We start from the raw sequence: 10,058 nt of genomic DNA, 5'->3' as shown, positions 1-10,058 counted from the left end.
GACCTTAGTGGTCACCTCAACAACGAGGACGTAGGAGCTCCTTTGTGGGGTTGCCGAACCTCGGGATAAATTCTTGTGTCCCGCGTGCTTGTTGTTGTTGTGATTGCTTGAGATTACTTGTATGTGTTTGCCTCCTTGTCTCCAAAATCTCCATTTTAGGGTTTGGACTCGATCTACGGTTTGGAGGCTTTACGGCGTCAAGGGAGTGACCCAACATCTCAACCAAACCACTAGGAAGTGAGGTTGTAAGTTTATTTATCCGCAAAGTTAAATTTGGCACTGCTTTTGTAGTTCACGTAGGCGTCGGAACTGCTGACGTTTGCGCCGGAACTTCTGACAACGTCGGGAGTTCCGACCCAAACGTCGGGACTTCCGACAGTGGCTGACAGATTTGAACTTAGCATTTGCAGTAAATTTTTAGATACGCCTATTCACCCCCCCTCTAGGCATTGTTAGATCCTTTCAGAAACAACTATAGAAGAGCTTTTTATTCCACCAATTTCGAAAAGCAGAAAGCCAAAAGCTAAAAGTAAGGTCAACCCAGCTTTCAAAAATACACTGCCGAAAAACAGCTGCTTCTGAAAACACAACCTCTAAAAACAGCCTCTTTAATTAGGCTTTTGGCTTTTGGTTTTTGGGACGAAAAGCCCAATACAACCCCGCAGCTAGCTGGACCTGGAAGCTCTCACTCTCATGCTTCAGATGCTTGTTGAACCAGCTGGCCATGTCCTCGCGAGCTTCCCCCGCGGTCTTCACGGCGAACGGGTCAGTGGAGTTGTATCTGCAGGCGAAACCATGGGGAACCCTCGGGAAGATCTTCACCATGTGGTCGATCTGCAACCACAAAATAAACTTCACATGCATCGGGTACTCGACCACCAGCCAGGAGCTGATTGCCAGAATTGCTATTCAAAGTTGAAGCCAGACCAAGACCAAACCAGGCAGCTCAAACTGCAAACTCACCGCCTCGTTTTGCTCCAGGACACGCTGAAACTGTTGTACCAGCTGTGGCGGCGAACGAGTGTCATATTCGCCTCCGAGTACCGCGATGTGGCATTTGATCTCTGTGCGTCAGATAAGATTAAGTCCGAGAAAAAAAAGGTCCATAAAAAAATGTGGTGCATTTCTTCAGAACAACACTTAGGCCCTGTTTGGTTGAGCTGTGGCTGTGGGAAAAAGCTGCTGTGAGCTGTGAGCTATGGAAAAGCTGCTGTGGGCTGTGAGCTGTAGAAAAGCTGAAAGCTGTTGGGTTAAACAAGTATAAAATATACCTTTTATCTTTATCTCTCTTGAAACAACTATGGAAGAGCTTTTTATTCCACCAATTTCGAAAAGCAGAAAGCCAAAAGCCAAAAGCAGGGTCAACCCAGCTTTCAAAAATGAACTACGGAAAAGCAGCTGCTTCTGAAAAAGCGCCCTCCAAAAGCAGCCCCTTTGGTTGGGCTTTTGGCTTTTGGGGCCAAAAGCCAAAGCCAAAAGCCCAACCAAACAGGGCCTTAGGCCCCGTTTAGATCCAAAAATTTTTGGATTTTGACTCACTGTAGCATTTCGTTTGTATTTGGTAATTAGTGTATAATTATGGACTAATTAGGTTCAAAAGTTTCGTCTCGTAATTTCTCGATCAACTGTGTAATTAATTTTTTTTTCGTCTATATTTAGTACTCCATGCATGTACCGCAAGATTCGATGTGACGATTACTGCGTAAAAAATTTTGGATTCTAAACAGACCCTTAGTTGCAAGTGGAAGGCTGGAAGTGTACCCTTCATGTCATCGACAGTGACTAGCGAAGGATGAGAAATGACAACCGCTTGGATTTCGTCTGTTTTCGCTAATTCGACGGCAACCTTAGCTGCAGAATGGGGGAGGAAGAGAAGAGAGTCCATGTCATTTGGCTAAAGCCAAAGAATGAATAACTGATGCATTTCCAGGAAACAATGCACAGTCATGAGTTCATATGAATGAACTAACCACCCCAGCAGTAACCGCCGAACCCAACGCTCTTCCCTTCCTTCTTCAGAGCAGCAATGAGTGGCTGCACCTTTTCAGCTGCGTCGGCCTGGAGATGCAATGAACGAAGTGCAACATGAAGAACATGAAGAATTGCAGGGGATCGATCACTGGGACAATGACTTGTGGTCTTAAAAACAGTGATTAAAGAATCAAACCGGGGAGTGTGTCCTTATCCACTCCTCAACTGAGACCCCATCCTTGTAAGGATCGCCGTGCAGCAGATCGGGAACCACGACGTAGTACCCAAGAGCTGCGACTTGATCTGCTATTTCCCTTTTGTAACAGTAAGACATGATGCACACATAGAACACTGTTGGTCAACTTTCAATTTAAACAACGGAACCATTCAAGAAGCAAATGATCATGCTTCACACATGGTCGCACATACTGTGTGCGTACCTTAGTTTCGGTGCCTCGAACCCTGCAACAAGAAGCAAATGATGAAATGATCCATACGAAACCGAAGGACGAGGGGCGCGCGCGCGCTAGCTAGCTGCACGGCGAGGGAGCACTGATGACTGACCGTAGTAGTCGGAGCCGAGGACGATGGCGCGGTGGGCGCGGCGTGAGCCGGTGAGGTAGGCCTCGACGCCGTGGAAGTCGTGCGCGGTATGGCCCGCCTCGGCGCCCGTGGTCGTCATGTCCGGCGGGTTGTCCAGGCACGGGTGGTGCTGGAGCGACGACGGCGCTGCCCGCGCGGACGGGAGCACGAGCGGCGCGTTGGCTTCCTCTACCGAGATGAGCGCCGCGGAGGCGGCGATGACGACGGAGAGGAAGACGAGCAGCAGCGACGAGGTCGCCGACGACCCCTTGCCAGCGCGGGGCATGGCGATGGTGGCGGTTTCAGCTTTTCGCGGAAGTCCACGAGGTAGTGCTGGTAGGTACGGACGAGCTCGCGTCAGTGACGTCGCGTGGTTTGGCGGAGATGCGCGGGGCTCCGGGGCGAATGGCGATTGAGTTTTTTCTATTTCTATAGAATGGACCGGGGCGATTGATTTGAGCGGGAGCCGGGCATGGTTGTTGCGTTGCCTAAACGACAAGGATCGGATCGGGCGGGCCAAGACCAAGAATCATTTTTATGTGGGATGCAAGTAGGATCGTGAATTCGCCACACGAGACCCTCTCAAGTAGGATCGGATCACTCGCTCCCACCGGGAGTCAAACTCGACCAGAGGCATACTACTTAAGCCACCTAACCAACTCAGTTAGAAACCCTTTCACTTCTGTAATGTCGTATTGTCTCTAGCTGAACTATCTTTACTTGAGAATGCGTTCTGTAGTTGCTTTTGTGTTCAGTTCAAAGCTGGGACGATCATCACTACTATTTGCATATGAGGACATGGGATCTCATTGTTCTGTAATTGCATTGTGTTCGGTTCCAGCTTCTTTGTCCGCATCTCAATATCATATTTGGATTCTGATCTACCAGGCTGCACTTGTCTGCCTTCTTCATCTGAGCCTTCTTATTCTTTTTTTTTTACGAAACTGGAGGGGACAAGGCCCCTATAGGAAATTTATTAAGAAGAGAGAAACAACAGTCTGAAACAACAAAGAGAAATCAGGAAACAAAAAAAGAAACAAAGAAGATAAGAACAAGAAGGGAGATTACAACAGGTTTTGGATTCATAAATCAAAAGTATGTGTAAATCTAGCCTTTGCTCTTAATGAAAGGACCTTCATTTCCTTTGTGAATATTTCCTGGACAGACTCAACTCTTGGCTGGATGCCTTTGAAGATAAGGTCATTCCTAACAGTCCAGATACCCCAGCACATCAAAATAGCAGCCATCAGAAAAAAAAGTTTGGATGAGTTTGGTCTCTAACTTGCATAACTGCCTCCAGAATATCAGAACCTGACTGAATTGTAATGCCAATCAAACCCCAACAGATCTTAGCAAACTGATAATTCAGGAAAAGATGATAATTTGTTTCTTCAATATTTTGCTGACAGAGCACACAATTATAAGATTCCAGAGCCATATTTTTCCTTCTTAAGATATTTCTGGTGTTGAGTCTGTTAACCCCTCGATCTCCGGTACGGAGATATCCGACCACTCACTAGTGTTGCCGAGCACACACTAGCGATGCCGACCATGAACTGTCGTTGTCGACCACACACTATGGGTAGAGGTAGAAGAAGGGAGAGAGAATAGAGCATACACACGCAGCAGAGACACCAGCGTTGGCCGGAGCTCTGTATAGGAGATGGCAAATCTGAACTCGCTTTTTACTGAGTTGCAGTGACAAACTATATATACAACTCTATCCATCTAGTCCTATTACAGCTGCCATGCTGCTACAGTTACTAGATGTGATAGCAGGGCTGACGTTGGCGCCTGCCCCTGCTGTGGCTACAGTGCGGCAGGTGAGCCGTTCGGCGCCTACCCCTGCAGCTGCTATAGTGCAGCAGCAGGGTGCCCTTTTCGGCACCGCCTTCACCTGCTGCGCATTCACACCAGAGATGCAAAAGATTATCTAACAGAGTCGATCCTATAGGAGTAACAAAAAAAACTTTTGGGTTGACAGAAACAGTCACAAAGCCAATTATAAACCTGATGAACTTGTCTATGCCCCGTCAAATACTTGTAAGCCTTTGAAACTGAGAAATCTCCCCAGTCAGATTTCCAACAGTCATGCTGCTCGGTTAAAGGAAAGTGAACAATAAAAGACTGCACAATCTGAAGTTGGTTAAAAGCTTCAGCAGAGAGGGGAAGGCTGAATAGATTCTCAATGTGAGAATGTGAGAACAACTTGCTGATAGTGATGCATTTATCCCTAGCAAAGGAGTAAAGCTCAAGATATTGAAGCTGCAATGGCTGCTGGTTCCATTTATCAGTCCAGAAAAGACAGCTCTGGCCATTTTGAATGTGAACAACAGAGAAGGCTCTGAAAGGCTCTAGCAATTTAAGCACATCCCTCCACCAGAAGGAACCTTTTTTAATATGGTTAGGCAGTTTCCCATTTGAATAATGCTTTTCCCAGACTAGAGAAACCCAAGGAATATCTTTTTTGTTGAAGAATTTATCCAGGTTTTTTAATAGCAGGGCATCGTTCTATTTTTCCAGGTTAATGACTCCAAGACCTCCCTCTTCTTTCGTTTTGCAAACCATTTTTCAAGCAGCTTTTGTTTTTTTTTGGAATTGATGTCTGCCCCCTCCGAAGACAATGCTTTCTAAATTTATCATTTTGTTTGATTACACCTTTTGGGAGGGCAAGAGAACTTAGATGAAACATTGGTAAAGCAGTTAGGAAAGCATTGGTAAGCTCAAGCCGACTAGCTTGGGAGAGAAAAATGGAGGTGGAGATTAGTCTCCTTTCATACTTGGTTACCAAAGGCTGAAAGTCATCAATTTTGGGTTTAGTTAAACCCAGAGGCAGGCCAAGGTAAGTGAATGGGAAGGAGCCTTTAGAACAGCCAAAAGCTAGATGATAAAATTTATTCTCAGAAATGTTGGTAGGCACCATCATAGGCTTACTATAGTTAACTTTTAGCCCAGTTGACTCAGAAAAGGAATGTAGGATTGATTTCAAGAAAAACAGTTGTCTAGGCTCTCCTTCCATAATAATGAGAGTGTCATCAGCATACTGGATGACAGGGAAATCAGATGAAGAACCGAGGGGAATAGGGAGATTCAAAATCTCACTGTTTTTTGGCTTTGTTCAAAATGGATTGAAGGAGATCAGCAGCAAGAACAAAGAGAAGAGGGAGAGGGGGTCCCCTTATCTCACACCTCTCCTACATTGCACTATTTTCCTAGGGACATTAAGAAGAACTTTAAAGGTGCCAGAGGAGAGGATTCTTTTGATCCAGGACAGCCATGTAATGCCAAAACCTTTGGCCTCAAGTAATCTTAAGATGGAGTTATGCTCAATCTTGTCAAAGGCTTTTTCAAAGTCAAGTTTGAGGATAATGATTTTCTTTTTAGAGTGGTGGCAATGGTGAAGATATTCAAAAGACCAGGCTAAGCAATCTTGGATGGTTCTGCTCTTAATAAACCCATATTGATTTGTGTGGATCAAAGGGATGATAACCTCTTGCAATCTGTTGGCTAACAGCTTAGTGATCAGCTTCATGGAGCTATTGAGCAAAGAGATAGGCCTAAAATCAGAGATTGAGGAAGGGCTCTGGATTTTAGGAACCAGAGTGATAAAGGATGAGTTGATGCTGTTCAAGCATAGCTGATTGGCTTGAAAATCCCAGCAGAGGTTATAGAAATCATTTTTGATGTGGTTCCAACATTTTTTTAATAAATTCATTGCTGAAGCCATCAGGTCCAGGAGATTTATCATTTAGGAGCTGTTTCACAATATCATCAATTTCAGTGGTGGTGAAGGGAAGTTCAAGACAATCAAGGCCCTCATGAGCTTGAATAAGGGAAGGTAGATCAAATAACATTTCCTTGTAATCAGATTGGCCTATTCTTTGCTTAAATGATTGCCAGATTAGAATTTCTTTATCAACATGGGAGCTCACAATGTCACCATTATTATTTTTGAGATTAGGAATAGCATTTCTTCTATGCCTTATAGTTGCATTTGCATGAAAAAATTTAGTCCCTGCATCTCCCAGTGTTGCCCACTTTATGGCACCTCTTTGTTTCCAGTAAATTCTCTGTTGCTCAAGAAGAGTGAGGAGCTTCTCTTAAGATGGACCTGAAGTTCCATTCTTCTACACTTAAATCTCTGTACTCTTCCAAAGTTTCAATGAGCTACAAAGTTAAGCTGACATTCTTTATGCAGGACTTAAGACTGGAGAGTTTGGAACTCCAAGTTTTAAGGGCACTTCTTAGGTTTTTAAATTTGCTTGTGAGAATTTTTGCCTTATCTGTCAAGTGAACAGGTGCAGTCCAATTTCCAATTAAGATCTCCTGAAAGCCATCCTTAAGAAGCCAAAAAATTTCAAACCTGAATATGTGAGCTTTTGGAATGTTGGTAGAAATGGAGATAAGAAGAGGGTTGTGATCAGAGTCCTCCTTCACCAAAACTTTATAGGTAGTTTGAGGGTATGTAAGAGTCCAACTATTGTTGGTAAACACCCAATCCAATCTCTCAAGCAAGGGAGGGCTCTGCATGTTTGACCAAGTAAATTTTTTGCCTTAAAGAGGAATTTCTGTTAGACCTAGATGACTGATAGCACTGTTGAAGAGAAACATCTCAATATGATCAGCCCCCTCTCTATTTCTATTTTCAGGATACCTATAAAGGTTGAAATCCCCTAGAATAATCCAATCCACTTCATGGTTAATGTCTATCTCTTTCAGCCAAGTGATAAACTCCCTCTTACCATCTGGAGTGCATGGGCCACATACATTCCATAGGGTCCAGGCACTGTCGTTGTGTCTGGAAATGAAGTCTACAGCAATTGCCATACTATTTGCAAACTTCAGAGAGCCAGCAAAATAAACAGACTTCCAAGCTACCAATAGACCCCTAAAGCTCCCACAGATGGAACAAAAAGGAAATCATCGAAAGCCACTGGAAGTAACTTTCTGATAAAATTCACATCAAAGCTATCTTTTTTTGTTTCTTGGAAGCACACAATATCACAATTTGATTCTAAGACTTTGTTTCTGACCGAGTCCCACATTCCAATTTCTGTTGTGATTCATGGATTAGATTTAGGAGAAATTAACAACACAGACCAAGGAGTAACTTTAAAACCGCTGACTAGACTTGCATTAGTCTTAACAGGCATTCCAGAGCAAACTTTCCAAACTCCTTGTCCATTACAGATTAAAGACCTAATACAGAAGCTACTCATAAATATGGGAAGAGTTTCTCCACTAAACATCTTGCAGGAGAAAAACAAAGTTGCCTCAGGGGAGAGAGGCTCAAAAGCAAACAACTGTTGTCTTTCCATGAAACTGATAGAGGATTTAGGCCTCTCCTCTAGGGGCCTGACCATCTTCCCTTCCTTCATTGACCTGGTGTTCCTGGCTTCCTTCATTTCTCTGCTCATCTAGCTTGTTCTCCCCAATGCTGCTACCATCCTGATCCTCCAAAGCCTGACTAGCTGGTGAGGGCTCACCCATCACAATTCTGGCTCTAGCAACCGGGTAGGGCTTCTTTCTCTTAGCCTGTAAGAGGTCATCATTGAGATCAGTTTCATCCAATTTGCAGAAATCAAAAGCAAGTTTTTTATGGCATCTTTCTTTAGAATTGGAGGGTCTGGGGTGCATGCCAAGCATTTCTTATTTGTGCAGCTTTTTTGTTTAAATTGCTTAGTAGATTCTTTCAATCTAGGGCTTCTTACCTCTGTCTCCACTAAAGCACTCATTCTCTTGGCATTTCTTTTCCTCAAGCTTGAAGATGGAGCTTCTTTGCTACCTCCCACTTGCAGGGCCTGACTGGCTTCACCACAATCTGGTAAGCAACATAGATTGTTATTAGGGCAGGAGGATGGAACTAAGAACTCAACAGAACCAGTATTAGAGAGGATGAACTCAGGGATGAGAGTGTATATACTTGGGTGTATATACTCAACAGAACCAGTCCTTAGAAATGTTCCTTATGCATAGATACAGAGTTAATTATGCTATAGATGAGAGTGTATATACTTGGGTGTATAAAAGACTTAGTAAATAAGGAATAACTTAGGAATCTTTTGCTCTTAATTAATCTTCTGCCTAACCATACTATATTTATGAGTATCTATTTCTATCTCTGAATTACTATCAATACCTCACACTTATCATACATTTATTACTTGACTTACCCCTGCTATAGCATGAGAGCTAATGATCTTGTCATAAGTATGCATATTTGTCAATATCTCTAGCCACCCTATCGCTCCTCCCTGTGGAAAATATAAATAACGATACCAGGTATACTCTCGGGTGAAATGCTACAATGTTATATTATCTGTGCGCTTGTAGATACTTAATATATATAGATTTTCAAGTGTTCTCAATAATTACCAACAATACATTTCTGGCATCATTGCTAGAGATGACAACTTAGTAAAGAGTGATGCTAAGAAATGTCAGCACAGGGTGAATATGATTGATAATGACTGGGTCTAGATCAAGATTTAGAGGAGGCTGATTCAAATCTAGGTTCCCTCCCTCCTCTAGCTGAGGCTCATCATTGAGGTTTAGAAGATCATTAGCTTCCTGCATCTGTTGATCCTGAGCTTGGATTTCCACAGGCCAAGGATCCCAATTGTTGACATCCTGCCCTTGGTTATGCTGTGGCTGGTCTACTAGACCATTAACTAGCTGACCTAGCTAAAAGGTCCTAATGGCTAGGGGGTGAATAGCCTATTAAAAATTTCTACAACAACACTTAGCAAACCGGTTAGACAAATATGAGGCAAAGCGAGTGTTGCGCTAGCCTACTAAAAATACAAGACACCTACCATAATTCTAGTTTATATAGTCTCTATCCACACAATGGCTATGTCCCTACACTAAGTTAGTGTGCTCTCAAAGGCTAACTAAAGAGCCACACTAACCAAACTACAAGCTCTCATGACTAGCTACACTAAAGAGCTTAACAACTAGTTTACGGTAATATAAAGAAAAAGTGAGCAAGATGGTTATACCATCGAGTCGAGGAATTAACCAATCAATCATAAGAATGAAGACCAATCACCTCGGAATCAAATGATGACACAATAATTTTTTACTGAGGTTCACTTGCTTGCTGGCAAGCTAGTCCTCGTTGTGGCGATTCACTCACTTGGAGGTTCACGAGCTGACTGGCATCACCCGCCAAACCCTCAATAGGGTGCCACACAACCAACACAAGATGAGGATCACACAAGCCACGAGCAATTTACTAGAGTACATTTTGGCTCTCCGCTGGGGAAAGGTCAAGAACCCATCACAAGCATCACGATCGGAGCCAGAGACAATCACCAATCTCCGCTCAACGATCCTCGCTACTCCAAGCCGTCTAGGTGGCAGCAACCACCAAGAGTAACAAGCGAATCCCACAGTAAAACACGAACACCAAGTGCCTCTAGATGCAAACACTCAAGCAATGCACTTGGATTCACTCCCAATCTCACAAAGATGATGAATCAATGATGAAGATAAGTGGGAGA

General features: G+C 43.6%; 1 protein-coding gene across 1 annotated transcript; it reads right to left on the bottom strand.

The window, feature by feature from the left end:
* Nucleotides 1-612: 612 nt before the first annotated feature.
* On the bottom strand, nt 613-2,839 carry LOC136515823 (endo-1,3;1,4-beta-D-glucanase-like). The gene is made up of 7 exons (XM_066509310.1): nt 2,536-2,839; nt 2,412-2,433; nt 2,168-2,285; nt 1,971-2,058; nt 1,762-1,851; nt 964-1,064; nt 613-834 (listed from the first exon to the last, which is right to left on the bottom strand). Exons 1-7 carry the CDS (start codon nt 2,837-2,839, stop codon nt 613-615), a joined length of 945 nt encoding a protein of 314 aa, XP_066365407.1.
* Nucleotides 2,840-10,058: the final 7,219 nt, after the last annotated feature.

The sequence above is a fragment of the Miscanthus floridulus genome, chromosome 17, assembly GCF_019320115.1.
Source record: "Miscanthus floridulus cultivar M001 chromosome 17, ASM1932011v1, whole genome shotgun sequence".
NCBI lineage: Eukaryota > Viridiplantae > Streptophyta > Magnoliopsida > Poales > Poaceae > Miscanthus > Miscanthus floridulus.
The sequence above is the reverse complement of the archived record's forward strand: the minus strand, read 5'-3'. Positions and strand labels throughout refer to the sequence as shown.

What these genes read in the sequence shown, in the direction of transcription:
- LOC136515823 (XM_066509310.1), bottom strand. Translation starts at nt 2,839, where the DNA reads ATGCCCCGCGCTGGCAAGGGGTCGTCGGCGACCTCGTCGCTGCTGCTC. An exon ending in CCTCGGCTCCGACTACTACG is followed by an intron (nt 2,434 to 2,535) that starts GTCAGTCATCAG and finishes TTCTTGTTGCAG; the next exon opens with GGTTCGAGGCACCGAAACTA. An exon ending in TCCTGGAGCAAAACGAGGCG is followed by an intron (nt 835 to 963) that starts GTGAGTTTGCAG and finishes TTGTGGTTGCAG; the next exon opens with ATCGACCACATGGTGAAGAT.